Source organism: Melitaea cinxia, chromosome 23 (genome assembly GCF_905220565.1).
Source record: "Melitaea cinxia chromosome 23, ilMelCinx1.1, whole genome shotgun sequence".
In the NCBI taxonomy this organism is placed as follows: Eukaryota; Metazoa; Arthropoda; class Insecta; order Lepidoptera; family Nymphalidae; genus Melitaea; species Melitaea cinxia.
Window position 1 is genome coordinate 12,637,826 of NC_059416.1, and position 20,087 is coordinate 12,657,912.

General features: G+C 35.1%; 2 protein-coding genes and 1 long non-coding RNA gene across 4 annotated transcripts; 2 read left to right on the forward strand and 1 right to left on the reverse strand.

The window, feature by feature from the left end:
• Positions 1-5,630: 5,630 nt before the first annotated feature.
• On the forward strand, positions 5,631-7,697 carry LOC123665225. The gene is made up of 2 exons (XM_045599559.1): positions 5,631-5,886; positions 5,957-7,697. The coding sequence occupies exons 1-2, from the start codon at positions 5,781-5,783 to the stop codon at positions 7,387-7,389; spliced, it is 1,539 nt and encodes a 512-aa protein (XP_045455515.1). The 5' UTR covers positions 5,631-5,780; the 3' UTR covers positions 7,390-7,697.
• Positions 7,694-14,158, reverse strand: LOC123665227 (nucleoplasmin-like protein). 2 transcript variants are annotated; one of them, XM_045599560.1, is made up of 6 exons: positions 14,040-14,158; positions 13,283-13,422; positions 12,241-12,366; positions 11,327-11,452; positions 10,606-10,656; positions 7,694-8,409 (listed from the first exon to the last, which is right to left on the reverse strand). In XM_045599560.1, the coding sequence occupies exons 1-6, from the start codon at positions 14,059-14,061 to the stop codon at positions 8,305-8,307; spliced, it is 570 nt and encodes a 189-aa protein (XP_045455516.1). In that variant the 5' UTR covers positions 14,062-14,158; the 3' UTR covers positions 7,694-8,304. The 2 variants fall into 2 exon arrangements, with proteins under 2 accessions (XP_045455516.1, XP_045455517.1); XM_045599561.1 differs by lacking the exon at positions 10,606-10,656 and having other exon boundaries at positions 14,040-14,156.
• Positions 14,159-17,222: 3,064 nt separating this feature from the next.
• Positions 17,223-18,150, forward strand: LOC123665299. The gene is made up of 2 exons (XR_006745029.1): positions 17,223-17,468; positions 17,794-18,150. It is a non-coding gene; the product is annotated as an uncharacterized LOC123665299 (long non-coding RNA).
• Positions 18,151-20,087: the final 1,937 nt, after the last annotated feature.

Sequence of the window (20,087 nt, forward strand, 5' to 3'; positions counted from 1 at the left end):
TAAGCGAAGTGAGAGTAAGTACTTGCATGTTTTTTTGTGTGTGTATGTGAGAAAAAACTCTTCAAGTTGCATGTATAATTGCTCAAGTACAGTTTGGAACATCTACATTTTCCTTAATTTTTAAATAAATATATATAGTTTGAAAAAATTTTACGTTTATATCATAAGACAGGTGAGCGCTGCGAATGCGCATAGACAATGATGGGAAGCAAAAAAATTTTAACACTGAGCAATTTAAAATATTGTGTCCATCTAAAGATATAGGAGTTTGAAATTATTGATAAATGAATATTTTTCAACGACTTTATTCATTTTAATTAAATAGTTAAGGTGAGTAATTTAAAAGGACAACTTAGTTGAATTGAGCTATTGAAAATCTATCGATTAGTATTTTTTTATTAACGAATATCCGCAATTTTTTTGCGTCCCATCATTGTCTATGCGCATCCGTAGCGCTCACCTGTCTTATAATATAAACGTTAAAAGACAATGCTCAAAAAAACCCAGGCCCGACGCAAAAGAAAAGTGACTCAAATTATAGGTAATATTAAGTAATGAAATACTGCATAGGAGGCATCATCGAAATCAATGGCTATATGTATGAAATTGCCATTTGAATTTTTACAGGGGTAACATGAGCAGCTGGGATTTATAGTTTAATTAAAGTGCTATCTGAAAAAACAAACAAGTAACCATCGGTCGTCGGTCGAAAGCGCGACTTCTCTGTCTCATTCACACGTTGTCGGAGTCAGTTATAGGCTTCTCACTTCGTGCGCGAGTGCCGCGTCGCCCGCGCAGTCCATCGACAGTATTCGTTGCGATCTGTGCGTTCTTTCCTGTTATTTTAAACCGATTGTACAAAAAACGACTACCTAATTGCTCTCGGCGACAAAACACATAGATATGATTAATCGCTGTCGGCAACGAGTCACGTCGATGCGTGTTTCAACGAGTCAATACATGTAAAGAAAGATTGAGAAGAACGAAGAGAGTTAGACATAGAGAATCGATGACTTTTAAGCGTAGTTATTAAAATGACAAGTACATTCATATCTTGTTTTTAGTTCTATCATCCTATTATCTTGTAAAAGTAGTTGGGATAGTAGAGAAGTTGCCATAAAAATGTCATTATATACACTCTTAAACCACAACTGTATCTGTTTACTGTTCCTTTTACTAATACATTATGTTACCTCTAAAATCTCGAGTAGCAATGTGGCGCAGATGTTAAAATTCGAATAGCAATTTCACACATATAGCCACTGATTTCGATGATGCCCCCTATGTAATATTTAATTACTTATTTTTACCTATATTTTGAGTTACATTTCTTTTGCGCCGGGCCTGGGTTTTATTCTCATACTTCATGAGCATTGTCCTTTGTTCGAAATACGTATATATATTTATTTAAAAATTAAGGAAAGTGGAGCTATTCCAAACTGTCCTTGAGCAATTATAAATGCAACTGGAGTAGTTCTTTAACACTTTGAGCAATTTAAAATATTGTAGACATCAAAAGATATAGGAGTTTGAAATTATTGATAAACTAGCTGACCCGGCGAACTTCGTATCGCCTAACACAAACTTTATCGTATGGTATTAAAGTTCAAATTGACTTTTAAGTATTATCACAAATCTTTTGTATGGGAGTATAGAAAAGTGTTGTTTTTAGACTTTTTCAGGAAATTTAAATTTTTAGACTTTTTCTCTCCGTAAGAACCATCCTCGTACTTCAAGGAATATTTAAAAAAAAGAATTAGCGAAATCGGTCCAACCGTTCTCGAGTTTTGCGCTTAGCAACACATTCAGCGACTCATTTTTATATTATAGATGAATATTTTTCAACGACTTAATAGATTTTTAATCAAATAATTTTAATGTGAGCAATTTAAAAGGACAACGTAGTTAAATTGAGCTATTGAAAATCTTTCGATTTGTAATTTTTTATTACAAATATCATTATTTTGTAGGCTGGGGTGGGTTAGGTACCCCAAGCTCGTTCAAGTCTTCTGCTTGTTTTTTTTTTATAATATCAAAAATTAATTTAAATTGTCATCTATTTTTCCTTCGTTATGTTGATGGGTATAAGATTTGAAAAAATCCTATATTTTGCGTACGATTTCGATTACTCGATCGTACATCGCTCAAGAGCCAAAAAGGTCGTATAAATACGATTTAAATCGTACGGCTGGCAACACAGGGCCGCGTAGCTATATAAAGTTGGTATAACGCCAACCACAGATAATACTGCACAGCTACACACATGATAATATATAATTATATATCGAATTTTAAAAATAATTATTTATTTCTTTATTTTAAAAAAATATAACTCGAACTTTTTATATTTTTTGTTTAAAAGTTTTTCCTCTTGATTTATTTTGTGAATTTCTTGAACCATCAAAATAGCTACTATTATGCTAAAGATTCCATCATCCCGTTTTTAACCAACTTCCACAATAGGAGAAGGCTTACAATTCGATTGGACATTTTTAAAATATATTTATGCTACCTCACAACTTTTGACTAGGTGGACTGATTCCGATGATTTTGTTTAGTCAAAAGGAATGTGGTCACATTTAAATTTAATTGAGACCTGATAAGTACTTTTTGAATTATATCTAATAATGTGTATTTACTTGACTATTTTTTCATCGACCTATGTTACATTATTCTGCATAACTTTTTACTGGGTGTACCGATTTTGATGATTCGTACTTTAGTCGAAAGCTAATGCTTCTCATGTGGTCTTATTTAAATTTCATCCAGATCTGATTACAACTTTTTGAGTAATCTTTGTGAACGCATTTTTACTTAACATTTTTTCGTGTCCCTACGTTGTATTACTTGTCGATGTAATTGAAGTCTGTTTTTTTTTTTAGTTTGCAAGCAAAAACACAATTATATATAAGCATATAACTGTACATCCATTTTACGACAAAAGTCCAAAATACGTAATTTTAATTCCAGCATAACATTTTTTAGTTATTACATAAACAGATTTTAGTTCATTATCCCATCATCATAACATCAGCCTATCGCAGTCCACTACTGGACATAGGCCTCCACAAGTTCGAGCCAAAAATGGCGTGAACTCATGTGTTTTGCCCATAGTCACCACGCTGGGCAGGCGGGTTGGTGACCGCAAGGCTGGCTTTGTCGCACCTAAAACGCTGCTGCCCGTCTTCGGACTGTGTAATTCAAAGCTAGCAGTTGGGTGGTTATCCCGCCATCGGTTGGCTTTATAAGTTCCAAGGTGGCAGTAGAACTGTGCCCTTAGTCGCCTCTTACGACACCCACAGGAAGAGAGGGGGTGGCTATATTCTTTAATGGCTAGTCACACAGCCTATTATTTACTTATTTACTTATTTTATAGGACAACTTACAAAACATAGACTAATAAAGATATTTTAAAAAAAATTACAATAATTTGCTGAGTGTTGTTTTATTTACAAGTTGCCACGGCATGGTTAAGTACAGTTCCATCTAAGAAGTTATTATTTTATTTCTTTTAAATTTATATAAATGTAAAAAACGAAAACCTTAAAACTCCTGATAACAAATTCTTATACATATTACAATTTACAAAGAGATAGAAAAAAAAAATACAATTTATCTATAAACAATTAGAATTTAACGTTAGCTATAAAATTTGTTTATAGAAAAATTACATACAAAATATAAAATATACACTCATACATCTTATGAAAACATACAGAACACGATCGATGTTGAAGGACATAGTGATGCATTTATTGTCAAGATAGAGGAGAAGCAAAGCTTGCAATAACTTCACTTTTAAATTTTGAAAGGCTGTCTGAAAAGATATCCACATAAATTTCGTTGTTTTTTGCTATTCGGTTATATTGTTTAAATAATCTATTCATGGTAGCGTTCTGACTTAATTTTGTTTTTGAACGTTAAATCGAAAATGGAACATATTTACTTGCACGGGGAAATCTAGTGGGCGCATTTATATATATTTTTTCTACAAGATCGGGGCTGTCCAACATATCTGATTATTATTGTATATTGTATTGTTAAGGAGTTATAAGGACCATTCATTATAACGTTAGGTTCCCGAGGGGGGTGGAGGGGAAGGTTGGAAAAAACTCTGAAATGAAAGGGAAATAAAATGAAAACATTAATTTATGCTTTCATACAGTGATTATACACACTTAGCGAACGTCAAAAATCTATACATATAATAAAATGGTAGGAAAGTCAAAACTGTACATTGAATATTTTTTTTAAAGAATACTTGGAGTGTGATCTACAATCGATACCGAGCCCAAAAATATAGTTTTTAGAATTTTTGTCTGTTTGTCTGTATGTATGTCCGGGATAGCCTCAAAAAGTACTGCATGGATTTACTTCAAATTTGGCACAAATATTATTAAAAAGTCGGATCAACATATGGGATACATATTATCACGCTATTACCTACGGGGAACGAGCAGTGAACCTTTCATTTTTTAACGCATTCTGTAACAACGTGTATCTAACGACGCATATTTGAATGTTGTTGTTATATTGTAGTAACGATGCTATAAGTTAGCTCCACACTATAAAAATCACGCAATATAAGTAACTTAGGCCGATAAACATAATTAAATGAATACTAGCGACTCGCCCCGGCTTCACACGGGTGTAATGCTGATACTAAATATACTACAGAATGTCTTTATTTATAGTATGAAGCCAGCTTATAGCATGGTTATTAACATAATAACAATAATAACAACAACATTCAAATATGTGCTGTGTGGCTACAGCACTAAAGAATTTAGCCACCCCCTCTCTTCCCGTGGGTGTCGTGGCGACTAAGGGATAACAAGGTTCCACAACCACCTTGGAACTTAAGAAGCCGACCGATGGTGGGATAACCATCCAACTGCTGGCTTTGAAATACACAGGCCGAAGACGGGCAGCAGCGTCTTCGGTGCGACAAAGCCAGCCCTGCGGTCACCAACCCGCCTGCCCAGCGTGGTGACTATGGGCAAAACACATGAGTTCACGCTATTTTTGGCGTAAACTTGTGGAGGCCTATGTCCAGCAGTGGACTGTGATAGGCTGTAATGATGTAATGATATTACATTACTTGGTCTATGGTCATATACAAGACAAAAAACGAAACGGTATGACCATGAAATGATCACGGGTGGGTTTGAAAAACTTTACGTACATTTAAATGAGAGTCAAAAATTGCCAACATCATCCTTACATAATTAATAAACAGCCCTTATAACATTAATGTTAAGAAACCAATAGGTAGCACTACTGTACTGTAGTAAACAGTCCCATAAAGTTTTTATAAAATTAACAAAATCGTGAAATGTGTACATGATGAAATGAGCTTTTTATTATTGTTTTTAGAAATTTGAATCACAGAATATTATTCTTGGAAAAAAATGCATTTTACTTTTTAAGTTACAATTTTCTAAAGATTGACTGCTTGAATTTTCTCACTCAAAGTAGGTCTATAGCAGATCCTTAAATTTTTTTATAACGGAACTGAAAGTCTGTTTAGCTTTTAGGAGCTAGTACAAGTCCAAAACATCCTACTTGAGAATAACTATTTTTTATTCAAACGTAATTGGTAACACTATTTATATCTGTCGTACATTGTCTGGTATATAGCAAAAGTAGCTTCAAAGCGCTTTACAACGCAAAATTTTCATTTTACTGTTTATGTTATTGTTTACATAACGAACAACTTACCGAAAATTTTAAATTCGAACTTTTACTCGAATTCCTTTGTATTTGTAAGTGATACCGCTATGGAAGTCAATAATCAACATAACCAAAGTTACTGGTTCGTTGTAAGAGAAGATCAAAGCAACGTTATATTCAGTAGTAATAATTTTACTATTCATAATCCCCAAAGTAAGTTTTCATTAAATCACGATTAAAGAGTTATTTTTATTTAAAATGAAAATATACTGTTTTCTTTTAGTTTCAGGTCAAGAAGCTAGATATGTTGTAGACACGGTTGATAACAGACAGTACATTCATGTAGAGAATGTTCAATCTGCAGAAGAAACTCAGAAAATCTTTACTAAAGAAAGTGTTTTACCTAATAATGGAGAAAATTTTTGGGACAGAAACAAAATCAAGCTTTTACTCACACTCTGTTTAGAAAACAAATTTAAATGTCCAAATAATGATAAAATGGTTTGGAATGAAATAGCAATCCTCGTCGGAACTACACCTGAGGAGTGTGATAAGAAATATAAGAACCTTCGCAAAACATTTATAAGCTTGCTTAAAAAGAAGAGGTTGGGAAAGGAAATAAAATGGATACATTACAATATTTGTGAAGAGGTCTTTAAAGACTGTAAATCACTATCCCCAGCTGTTTTGGAACCCTGGGAAGACTCTAAAGTGAGGAAGCTTCTTACTCTTTATATTGAAAATATTAATAGGTTCAGAAGTTCAGAATATTTACAAAAAGATGTCTGGAAGGATATTGCCTCTCAGCTAAAAACTACAGAGTATAATTGTTACCATAAGTTTAAGAATTTAAAAAGAACTTATTTCAATTGGGTGGAGAGAAGTCGTGAATCTGGAAAATTAATCAAATGGCCTTATCACGATTACTTTGATAGGATATTTTATAACTACAGCCCAGATATTGGCCCATGGGATAGGAATAAAATCAGACAACTTATTCATGCTTACTCTGAAATGGCACACAAGTTTAAGAGTCCCAAGTACCAGAAAAAGGAATTGTGGAAAGAAATTGCCAGAAAAATTGGCGAAACCTCAAGCAACTGTGATAGAAAATTCAGAAATTTAAAACAAACATATATAAGATTAAAAATGAGAGCAGACTCTGGTAGGTCTATGACAAAATGGAGATATTACAAAGATTTTGCCTCAATTTTCGAAACAGATTCTTCTTATACAATTAGTGATGACAGACAAGTAGTGTATAAACCCCACGAGCAGGACTATGTGAAGCAACTTCTCACTTTTTATATTGACAATAAACAGAAATTTAAAGACCCACTGATAAAGAAGAGATCACTGTGGAAACAAATTGGCCCCCAGTTAGGTCTGTCTGCAGAGGAATGCGACAAAAAATTTAGAAATTTAAAACAGACTTTTATTAGACTAGCCGAAAAGAAGAAAGACACAGGGAAAGATAATGGGTGGCCGTATTACCCATATTTTGAACAGATTTATGACGAGCCAAAGATGCCTAAAAAAGAATGTGGTCACAAATGCAACATAGACATGACAATATCAGACATAAGGAATTTGGTTCGTAACCAAGACAACAGTGAAAAAGAAAAGTTCGAGAAGCTTATGAAAGCCATAGAGGACTCAAACAGTATACAGAGGGAGAGAAACAGAATATTACAAGCCTTACTTAATAGAAAATGACAAGACCCATTTTATCCACCTTTTATTGAAGCCAAGACGGAGCTAACGGTTCTATTGTCATATTGTTGTATTGAACTTACTAGCATACATGAAACTTATTCATGCCAAAGTGATAATAAACTAGGAGTTAATATAGTTATATTTATAACACATTGCTTTTAAAGTTATTAATTAGTTCTTAAATAATTATTAAAACCATGACTACCATGATTTATAATACATATTAAGAATTTATTTATAACAAAAAAAAGAAATACAAACAGATTATAAGGATTTTGGAAGGAATGAAAAATCAAAGAGAATGTTTAGAAATGGTTTTATTTTATTATTACGGTTCTTATGTTTTATATGTATATGTACAAACAAACTATAATAGATTATTCAGTTTTCATTCTGAAGACAGAACTCGTTAGTAACAGAATTACATAGTGGCCAGCTAAACAATACAAAATGATCAATGTCTAAACATACACTGATTACACTTAAGTCTTAACTTAAAAATACATCTGTGAATTTACTTATCAATAAATTTGCCATACATTATACCACAGTATGGAATGAAAAAAAAAATTAAGTTCAGAAAAAATATTTCGAAATCACACGCGATCGTAAGTGACCACTAGGGTCGGTTAAATAGTCGCAGATACCTCGACTGATAAGACATTCACGAGCATGTACACACGTCCACTCTCTCAATCACTCAAGTTGAAACAACGCTAACCTAGGCTGAATTACAACACTATGTAGTTACAACTAACGGAGGCGCCGCTCCGCGCGACTACGGACAACGAAATACTAATCCTTTGAGACGGAAACGGATTACCTAGTATGGATAAAAAATCAAAGTGAATTGTCAGTCTTTGTGGAATTTGTTTATTATTGATCGCGGCGGAGCGGAGGACGCAGGCGGTAGGTTCACTTCTTGGCATTCTTCTTGGGCGAGGGTGCTTTGCCTTTGGCATTGTTTGACATTTTGGCTTTTTTGCCTTTTTGCCCTTCACCTTCCTCATCGTCTTCATCCTGAAATAAATAAGAAACAAATAATTTGTTATGGCTGCATCTATGTGTATTTATAAATATGTAATACCTATATCGTCACAGCAATGACGACATGGTAGTTGACGTAGCAACTGTAGGTGTTTTTATTTGATGGTGAGTAAATAGTTATAATAAAAAACGCATTAACAGATATTTTAAATGAAACAAAAAATAGGAAAATAATTGACATACAAATCGTTTTTAAACAAAATTTGACTCAAAAGTAAGACTAAATAAATACAGTTTTTATCATACAAAGAATTACATACATAAAATTTCATAGTTGATGAATAGTGTCTTATCGCCTACTTAATGTTCAAGCTATCAGAAGGTAAAGGGGGCATTGAATGAGTACAGAAAACCTACAGCCAATTTACATACACTACCGTCCAAAAGTTTGGAAGCAACAAGATAAAATCAAATAAAATAAAAGTAAGCCATCTTAAATTTTTTTTATTGATACAGAATTAAAAAAATAGACAAAACACACTTCTACAACAATGAAATTAAATAAGTAATATAAAAATTAAATTAAATTTTAGCTTCATCGAAGTGTCCACCCCTCTCTTTAATTACCTTCTCGCATATTCTAGGCATCCTACTAATTAATTTCATAAAATACTGTTCATCTAACTTCTTCCATTCGCTCTGTAATAGTTGCCACAAATGTTCTGAGCTCGTAGGAGATTGATTTTTCACCCTTCTATCTAGTTCATCCCAAACAAGTTCAATGGGAGAAAGGTCAGGTGATTGAGACGGCCACTGCATGATTTTCACATCTTTTTTCTTCCTTAAAAAGTTCTGGCACAGTTTGGACGAATGTTTCGGGTCGTTATCTTGCTGAAAAACGAACCCAGGACCAATAAGATTCAGTCCACCGGGTATGGCGAAATCCTTAAGAATTTTCAAATAGCGTTCCTTGTTTAGTTTTTCGGTTATCCTCACAAGACTTCCGGGTTTATTGTTGCCGAAACACCCCCAAACCATGACATTACCACCACCATGTTTGATAGTAGGCACTGTACAAGCTTCTGAAGCTCTCTCTCCTTTAGATCGGCGCACAAAAACACGTCTATTGGACCCGAAAATCTGAAACTTCGATTCGTCACTCCAAAGAACTTTTTTCCATTGGTTTATTGTCCAGTTTTTATGTTCCTTTGCCCATTCTAGTCTGTTTTTCTTATGCCGAATTGTTAGTTTTGGTTTTTTAACTGCAACACAACCTCTTAGCCCCGCAGACAGTAGTCGTCTTTTAACTGTTGTTATTGACACGGGTGTTCCTCGCGTTTCATTCAGAGATGCGGTAATTTGTGGTGCAGTTAAGCGACGATTCCGTTTAGAAAGAACTCTGATGAAGTTATCCTCTTGACTTGTAGTGGATTTGGGCCTACCAGACCTTTTTCTATCTTCATTTTTGCCAGTTTCTTTTTTTCTAGCGAGGGTGTAGTGGACACCTTTACAAGAAATTCCGAGTTTTTTTGCGATTTGGCGTTCACTGTAGCCTTCCTCACGCAGAGTACAAATAGCGCTTCGCTGTTCAAGTGTGATTTGCTTGCGTTTTGCCATTTTCAATAAAAAAAAAAGACGGTCAAGGAAGTAGTCGAAATCTTTTGAATACAGACGATGTTAATATCACAACCTTCGCGTTCTAATGCTCAAGTGTGACTAAATAAGGTCCAAAAAAGATATAAACTACAAAATATTTTCAATAAAACCGCATCAATGCATGAAAGAAAGTCCCCGGCGGATGAAGTAATAAAACACGTGTTTCGTCAAAATCCAGGAATTTGTTAAAACTCAAGGAATATGCACTAGTAGTCCTTTTGTTTTGTGTTAAAAAATCACAAAAGGTCATAAAACTTTATTTTATTGCTATTATTTACCGCAGGGAGTCGGCAATCTTTTGTTTTGTTTGAAATCAGGTGTGCTTCCAAACTTTTGGACGGTAGTGTATCTATGTAATTAAATTTTCGAGTTAAGTAGTCAAATTTCGAAACAGTGGCCCACTCATACCAAAATATGATAGCAGAGAGTACAGGATTTAGAATGATTTATTGTTCAATGCTATACTTTTTTTAGTACTTGCTGCCATCATTTGGCAAAATTGGCCATCAGGTCCTTTTCCCTCTGTTAGACATGTAGTCAAAAGATTTAATATTAGTTGAAGGTTTTCAGTACCTCATTCGTCTTGCGTTTGCCTGAAGGTCCTTTCCGTTTATTCTCATCTTCCTGTAAATTTAGTAATCTACTGAATAATTAATGCAACATGAAATACAAAAATGTTGCAAAAACATGCCAAATTATGTACTTTACATCAAAATGGCTATAATTATGTGGTTATTAAAAAACCAACATATTTCTGTTCATTTTGTAAAGCATTATTACAGAATAAATAACGAGTAGTAAACAATGGAAAATGTCAACAGACCATTGAACAGGACATCAATTATTATTTTCGTAAAGCATACATGATCAGTATCTGCTTTGCTATGGAGTCATTCATTTATCATGTGCGACTTATAGGGGAGGGGTATTGTAAAGGAAAACCTCCCGAAATATTATGAAGAGAAGGGCTGTGATGGGATATTAGGTTTATGTTTTTTTCGATGATTGCAAGATTTCTAAACCAAAAAGCAACCAACAACCTTGATACCTTTCTAGAAATTTATACCACTGCTTAACTTTACAAAATTTAATCAGATTATACCTGTATTATAGATATTTAATATACTCTTCACAAAAAAAAGGTATACATGATTTTTGGGTATTGTAGTCTAAAACCTCACCATGCTCATGTCACCAAGGGGAGTAGGAGGTACAAAATTGCTAAAAATATATTAAGTGATCAATGGACGGACCTATAATAAATAAAACTTAAAAACTAGTAAAATCAACAAACCTTAAACTGAGCGTCTTCACCTTCCTCCTCATCAAGCATTTCCTCTTCCATCTCCTCCATATCTTCGAACTCTTCAACCAGAGCCCCCAAGAGATGCTGACCTATCAGATGTACAGGCCCTGATCCCTGTAATAACATATAGATTAGTACATTGCACCAATTTTAAGTGCCTTCTGAAGTGCGTAGTTAAATCAGACAAATGCCTCCAAAAATCACATAAAAGCAGCATATCATCAAAACGATTCAATGCACTTTTCATTTTTAATGGTTGTTTTATCATCACTCGAAATTTTCGTTTAAATAACAGCTAGGGTTAGGTTAGGTTAGGTTATTTTACATTTGATAAGGAACTTATAAGCGTAACTGGTAATAAATTAATATAAAAAATATAATATTAAAATTTATAATCAAAGCAATATTTCTTTTGATAAAAACTGATCTTGAAAATCAGGAAAACGAAAAAATCTTTTATTACTTTACAGAATTATCTTAAAACCTGCTACCTTATCTTGCTATCTTATATTGCTATGAAATGATTCAACAATGATTTCAATATTTATAAAATAATATACAGGGCCGTTCAACTCCCTAAGTACTTTCCTTCATATAGGTGTTTTTTTTAGATTATTAATAAATTTACCTTGTTTACATACGTATTTTCATACTCTTTCTACATGATATCTTTTGTGACTACGTAAACACGCCTTCAAAAGGAATATTATTACTAATTGACAAATACAACTGAAGAACTGCGCATTGGAAAGAATTGTGCTCATTGAATGTTTATGCAGAAGTACCTTCTCAAGAGTACCTTGCCTTTTTTCATGTGGAATGTGATTCATAACACCTACAGAACCTCCCATTTGAAGGAATGTAGTTAGAAGTCGAACATTCTAATACAGCAGAAAACATACCTGCATGAGTGTGAAGGTGACAGGCGCATCTGGGAATTCAATATCAAGACGTGCTTGCCTCGTCTCTCCCACTTTAAGGATAGCGACAGGGATTTTAATGGACTCCTGAAGACACATTGTCTCCACCTAGAACAATGTTACAGATATTTATTACCCAACTGCCCCAAAAAGAGGGTAATTTTTTTCCGTTTTCATATATATTTATCAAAAAAATAATGACTAGTAATAAGTATAACTAGTATATAACATGGCTGTTACCTAAAGCAAAGACATTAAGTTGACTATTTATTTATTCTTAATGTACACCAAAATACAGACACATATAAAGAAAGATACAATACAAGATGTACAAAGGCGATCTTATCGCTAAATAGCGATTTCTTCCAGATAGCCTTTGGGTACTGGACACGATACAGTAGCAGCGGTTAGAAGTGTGCACAAATCTATCTTTACTACAGACAACATAGCATATGATAAAAATATTTGTTATAATAGTTTTTACTATCTCAAGATTATGTACATATAACAATGAGTTTTCATTCATTCATTAGGTTAATAGCTGGCAATAGTGCCAAAATTGCACTGATTTTGCCACTGTCACATACAATGGAGAACACACAAAGGAGAACAATCTGTGTGGTTGTCAACAATCTATTTATTTTGATAAAAGATTTATGAAATTTAACAATTATATTGAAAAATATATATTGATATGAAAAAACCAAACACATTTCCCCCTAACCTGACGATTCAATTAAATTATCATTACAGTAATGTTCTTATAAATCTCATAAACCACATTTAATTATAAATGCATACAAATATATATTATACTAATAGCTAAAACATCAATCAGACAAATGCCTCAAGTAATCAAAACAGGCTAAGCAACATCAAAACGACGTTGCAGAGCCATTCACACATTCTAGGTTGATTGATCATCATTTTGATGTTTCTAGTACTTTCTGTTGTTGCGACTAAATAGTATCAATTGTTTACAAGTAACTTTCAAATAACAAAGTTTTAAGGTTATCATGAGTACCTGTACAACGTTTAGCTCGTCGGGCTGTGCATCTGGACCGAGTAGGGCTTGACGAATGAGTAACTTATTACTGCGGGGATATTCCGCTTTGGCTTCGGGGTCCCATGTTTCTGTCTTGTGTGATGATGACAGAGTTATACCTGGAACGTGGCGATCGCACTATAAATACAACTTGTTTGATTCGCAAACACAATTAACATAACCTCCAAAACTCATTTCCCTTTAATATAAAGCGTAAACACGATAAATAATAGCGCCATGAATAATTGGAAACGTAAACGGTCGTATTAAGACGCTTGGACGCCATACTTTCAAATTACGCGCCCAACTGGGACGACTCCCTACAACGCACGTTCATGATGATATACTTAGGATACAAATCAATACTTTAAAAACTGAACTTTGTAACTTTCTACTGAGTCTTATTACAATGTTCTATGATAACACGCCATTTTTACAAGCTAATAATGACTTTGAAATTAACAATATGGGAAATGGCGGCAATAAAGATACAGAACGAAAATATTACATATTAGTAAATACATAAATAACAAAAACAGGTGCTGCGATATTTGATATCATTAAATAATTGATATAACATACTATATATAAAATTGCATTGTGAAATAAAATGGCGAAGTAGCCGGGTGTCAAAGCTAGAAGTGAAATTAATCATCGTAATGGGGGTGAAGTACTAACATAAACCAGTAAATAAATACACCAAATAATTCACTATATTGTTAAGAAGGTAGCTTACCGTAGAAATATTCGTCAGACATTATGATTTCACTAATTATTTGAGATTTTTGCGACACGTTCACGTGCGATGCCGGCGCACACAAATCTGGAGACAGTGTTGCTGCTTACGACTTGCGACTTATCAATAAACAAGTAATTGCCAATTTTTTTTATTCTAGGATGAACTCATGATCAGTAACGACTAGTGTAGTGTAGACCTATGAAATATTACATACCAAAACTAAATCTTTATAGTTTATAATTTTATATATAATAATGATTAGAATAACAGGTGCCTAAAAGTTAAATAGAAACATAAAAGTCTAGTTGCATATTTTATACAAATATACAGTAACTGTCAATTTCCGCTTTATATTTAAATATTAATAAATTTAAAGTAAAAAAACTTTTTAATGCTTGTTTAAAAAGGACAAATTACGCCCACGGCCACCCAAAATTATAAACGCCGATCTCGGCATTACATCGCAGTCGAGAGTAGAGAAATGGCATCTCAATTCAGTGTAAATGCAGTTGTTTTGAAGCGTTTGCAAGACTATTTAATTGGATACTCTTGACCTACATTTCTTAAAAGGCGTGGGAGCAGAGAAGTAAAATACAAAAAGCTACATTGCAAATTTTTGGGGACTGAGTTGCCCTCGTCCTTAAGTTCATATCCCGTTGTGAAACCCTACACGTGGTCCCCGGGTAGTGCTAATCAGGTGACCTACTGGTAGTAGGCTCTGGCTGACAGCTCGCGACCACCCACTGAACAAAGTCGGACTATCAAGCAGTTTCGTGTTTCGGTTAGTTGATCGGTGTAGCCGACTGAGAGGTTGGGTCGAAAAAGTTGTTCCGCGCGATTGACCAGTCGGACTTGCACTGGTGCCGCTGCGCTCTGGTGATTGGTTCTAGAGGGTAGCGGGATCTGAGGCACGGTGCACCGCTGGCCGACCGTAGGTAGTTGGGGGCCCAATTAATGTGCCAGCCACACGAAAGGCTGCCCCGCCAACCGTCGAAAAATCCTGGGATGCGCCATCATGCCGGTTAGTGAGTGGACGAGAGGGCCCGGATGGACATCTCCGGGGGGGCTTGGGCGTCCCCGCAGTCTCCAGTCCAATCCCCTTTCCAGCGCAGTGATTCGGTGTGAGTCTGGGGGTTAGTTGCGTGAAGCCTCGTTTCACTCTCTTCTTCTCGCTTTTCTTCACTCGCTAATATATTCCAACTACATGGTCTATTATGCTGCTCTCATCTACTTTCACGAGGAGCCATATGGATTTTACAGCAACCACTCAATAACGCTCCAACTTGCAATTTACAAGATTGGTCGACGCTCTAGCTATTAAGCTCAATAACGAGCGCTGCACGGTTGGCTTTTATGATGATGATGTTTAATTATTAGAGGTCGAAACGCATTTCAACCTAGTGTAGTAGCTGAAGGCTGCACCTGATTCTCGTGGGCCTGATGCATAAAGCAGCTACGACCAGGTTGAAGCTCACTCGGTATATCTTAAGATTACCACTTCGGCTAAAACTGGCTGTAGGTGTCTACAAACACTCGCTTCTGACGTGGCTTTGACTTGGTGTGCACTCTGCTCTGCGTACCAGGCTATAAGATTACAGACGATGCAGTAAATTAAATGCCTTTGGTAGCGGAAGCTCCAAGATACGTCAGTAAGGACGTGATTCATAAAGACATCAGGACGCAGTAGTAGCTTTGTCTACATCAGTGCGGCTATTGAGGGTTTATGAATGTTTTTGGTTATTTTATAGTATGCAGCTGGACACTTTTTCAACACTTCTCTCATATGAGATGATTCTCCTCCCTTCTGCCTTTCATAACCGGACCATTCAACACAGTAAGCCCTCTTAGGCCCCACCAATATTTTGTGGGTGAAGTGGACGCGATGTGCTTGCGAATAGTGACGTCATCTATGACGTTGCGCAATCGCTCGCGACGTTCACGGGCCTTAGATTCTTAGATGGAACCTGTGGATGGAACGATAGAGTGTATGTTAGGATCGTTGCAGGCATTTAGTGGAACTTACCCTTAATATACTGTGTGGTTACGGCATCAAAGAATACTTTACTCTTTCTACAAGCCACCCCCTCTCTTCCCGTGGCCGCGTGAGTATCGTAAGAGGCGACTAAGGATAACACAGTTCCACCACTACCTTGGAACCACAGAGTACTTTGTATATAAAGGAAACTTGGAACTTAAAAAGCCGATAACCATCCAACTGCTGGCTTTGAAATAATGATCAATGCCTAACCATCAATGGCAAATCATCTTAATTCTAATTATTCATAAATATTTATAAATGCAATTGAAATATGCAAATACTTGATGTTAAGAAACCATGGCGTGTATCTTAGTACTAGATGAATAGCTACAGGTGCAATAACTGCAGTCTTACACAGCCATCATTGCATAACCACTTAATTAATAAACATTTTTTTCTTTTTTGATTTGATTATTGCAAGATAATTTTTAGTATAGACATAAATTTAAAATAAAATGATTTTGTCGCTTAGTAAAAGATGCTTCTCTATTCTAGGTATATATATATATATATATATATATATGTAGTGGTAGGTATATGTATATATATATATATGTATATGTAGATTAGTAACGTCATTTACTTAGAAATTATATGTCAGTCAGTCAGTTTAGCCTATTGCCTGGGGCAGCAGCATCTTCAGTGCGACAAAGCCTCGCGGTAACCAACCCACCTGTGTCTATGGGCAAAACACATGAGTTCACGCCATCTTTGGCGTGAACTTGTGGAGGCCTATGTCCAGTTGTGGACTGCGTAAGGCTGCTGTGATGATGATGATGACCTATAATATAATTATGGGCGCGTTCCATCTAAGGCCCACAACGCCAACATAGATACTATGAGCGCCGCGATCGTTGCGGACGCTTAGAGCAAGATAAAGAAAAATATTACAATTAAATACAATTCATTTCGATTCCTGTTACATTTCTAAATTTTTACAACCTTTTTTAGAGTTATATTAAAATAATATTGTACTTAAATATTAATCAAATGTAGTCGACCGACAGTCGACACTAAACTTGGTAATCTATATTTTGATATTTGCCATTTCACTAAATAGTGTTCCGAAAATACGGAGAAGCATTGTGATTGGTCCCACAAATTCTTATTCTACAACAATTGGTCGGCTATGAAGGTATTTCTTTAATTCACCAATAATTAACAAATATTTTTACTCCATTGACAAATACTCAGCCAGCCACCTATTCGAATTGACATAAATTTATTTGTCAAAATACCGTATAAACATAATTGCCTTTATCTCCATTGTTTCTTTAATTTTTTCTCCTGTCTACCCCGGTTTGTTTTATCTTTTTCAATAGAAATAGGTGACCAAAAATAAACATTTCACAAATTGTTACTTATTGCTAATTCCATACCAACTTCGAGTGAGTGATTTGTGTTACTAGCATTACGTTCTTGACCTTAGGCCATCCGTGCTTCGATACATTTTCGTTGTGTAACAACGCCAAAAATCAGAGACGAGCGATGCCAAGTTTCGTATGGTTAGGTATTTATTGAAGATGCAAATTAATCTATCAGTTCCGCAGACACTTCTTTGCAGATATGTCAACGTTTCGTATTAGAATACGTAGCGATTAGTGCTCATTGTTTCCTTGTATCTCTACACCTTATTCATACATGTAAATTAATTTTAATTGCGCTGTACACTACGTAGAGAAACATTAGTAATAATGCCTTTAAAATTTTTAGGTCATCCGTAACCAGTATAGTGCGGACTATAAATTAAGTGAGGTTCAACAAGAGTGTTTCAAGTGCAGCTGTTCAAGCAGGAACTGATAAGTAGTTAGAATCTCGTAAAATGCGAACATCATAGTGACAATAGTGGTAGTAAATCCCTACATTCTATGGTACAATGAGTGAGGACTCGCAGAATGATGGCAGCAAGAAGAGTCCATCACTGGCTGCTCCTGACGAGCCTGCTTTGCAAACAGACGAATGCGGGGCGCAAGTCGACGCCACTACCTTTACACATACAAACTCTGCACAGGTTAAATTTTTATTATGAATTTTCTATATATCAATTTCAATAAACTGCTAATATAATTATAGTAGTGCATATAATTCAGACACAAAAAGTAAAATAGTGAGAGACTAATAGCATAGTCAGTAGTAGTAATTTAGTTATATATGTAACACGTGGTTCTATAAGTCCCGAGACTAAGTACTAAAAAAAGGTCTTTTTTATAAAATTAATTTTTATTCATCAACATAGTCTCCTCCAAGAGCGATACAGTCCCTCCAACGCTTTTCTAACTTTTCTATCCCATGTGTGTAGAACGATTTGTCTTTGGCTTCAAAATAAGCCTCCGTTGCTGCGATAACTTCACTATTTGAGTCAAATTTCTTACCCTGAAGCATTTTTTTGAGGTCTGCAAACAGCCAGTAATCGCTGGGGGCCAAGTCTAGCGAATAAGGGGGATGAGGAAGCAATTCGAAGCCCAATTCGTTAATTTTGGCCATCGTTCTCACGGACTTGTGACAAGGCGCGTTGTCTTGGTGAAACACCACTTTCTTTTTGTTCATGTGAGGCCGTTTATCCGCAATTTCGTACTTCAATCGCTCCAATAAGCACATGTAATAGTCACTATTTATATTTTGCCCCTTTTCAAGGTAGTCGATGAAAAGTATTCCATGCGCATCCCAAAATATAGACGCCATAACCTTACCGGCCGATTTCTGAGTCTTTGGACGCTTCGGGCGGCTTTCACCAGCCGCTCTCCACTCCGCTGCCTGCCGATTGGATTCCGGAGTGAAATGGTATATCCAGGTTTCATCCATTGTTACATACCGACGTAAAAAATCCTTTTTATTATGATTCATCAGCGCCAAACATCGCTCTGAATCATTGATACGTTGTTCCTTTTGATTAGTTGTAAGCAAAAGCGGCACCCACTTAGAAAAAAGCTTTTTCATGGCCAAATTTTTATGTAAAATATTGAAAACACTACCAGCTGAAATCTTCACTATCTCGGCTATCTCTCGCACTTTCACCTTCCGATCTTCCAATACGATTTTGAGGACTTGGTTAATATTTTGTTGAGTCACTGCTTCATTTGGACGACCTGAGCGTTCCCCATCATTGGTGTTCATGCGACCGCGTTTGAAGTCGGCATACCACCGACAAATGGTTGCTTTAGAGGGAGCTGATCCTGCATAACATTTTATAAGCCATTGCTGTGCTTCAACGGTCTTTTTTCCCATTAAAAAACAATGTTTTATCAACACGCAAAACTCGTTTTTTTCCATTGTATCGAAATTACAACCGTAGCGTCACTTAAATGTTTCAAAATCAATGATTTTATTGTTCCATTTTTAAAAATTTGACACATATTCTTGTATTGATAGCCAGTACTTTTTAAAAATCAAAAGAGTTTTTAATATATGCGCCATTTCCAGGTTAGTCTCGGGACTTATTGAACGATCTAGTATATATAGAAATGTGGTAAAGAAAACTAGCATGTATTATTATATATTTGATATATTTATTATATTTTTGATATACTTATTACTTATTTAATATCATTACAACAACAAAAAGCTGTCAGTGTCGGACCATCCTAGCATTTCTAGATAGTTTTAGAACTGCTGGTCTGAAATTAATCTATTGTAAAAAAAAACACACATTATAGTAACAAATATTTTATGTATTACAATGGTATGGGCAACCAAGAGCCCGTAGATGTTGTTAATATATTTAAAAGAAAATAGTGATAGACCTTAAGTGTCTTCATTTATCTTGTAAATGGTAACATAAAACTATGAAGTTTCTTTGAATGGGGATCTGCAGAAATACTTTAATAAGAATTTATAGGGCAGGTTGCATGCTCCAGTAGATTTTATACTCAAGTCTCTTCACTACTGCAAGAGGCAATGTTACTCAGCAATGCACAATGAAACAACACAGAATAATTAGTTATTTACATTTAAATCTTAATTTTAAAACAAGTGTTTATTTACTTGCAGTGTGTTGTATGCACACGAAC

Coding starts and splice junctions, on each gene's coding strand:
- LOC123665227 (XM_045599560.1), bottom strand. CDS start 14,061: ATGTCTGACGAATATTTCTACG. Junction 13,423..14,039: donor GTCTGACGAATATTTCTACG/GTAAGCTACCTT, acceptor GCCACGTTCCAG/GTATAACTCTGTCATCATCA. Junction 10,657..11,326: donor GTGAAGACGCTCAGTTTAAG/GTTTGTTGATTT, acceptor CTAAATTTACAG/GAAGATGAGAATAAACGGAA.
- LOC123665225 (XM_045599559.1), top strand. CDS start 5,781: ATGGAAGTCAATAATCAACATAACCAAAGTTACTGGTTCGTTGTAAGA. Junction 5,887..5,956: donor TACTATTCATAATCCCCAAA/GTAAGTTTTCAT, acceptor GTTTTCTTTTAG/TTTCAGGTCAAGAAGCTAGA.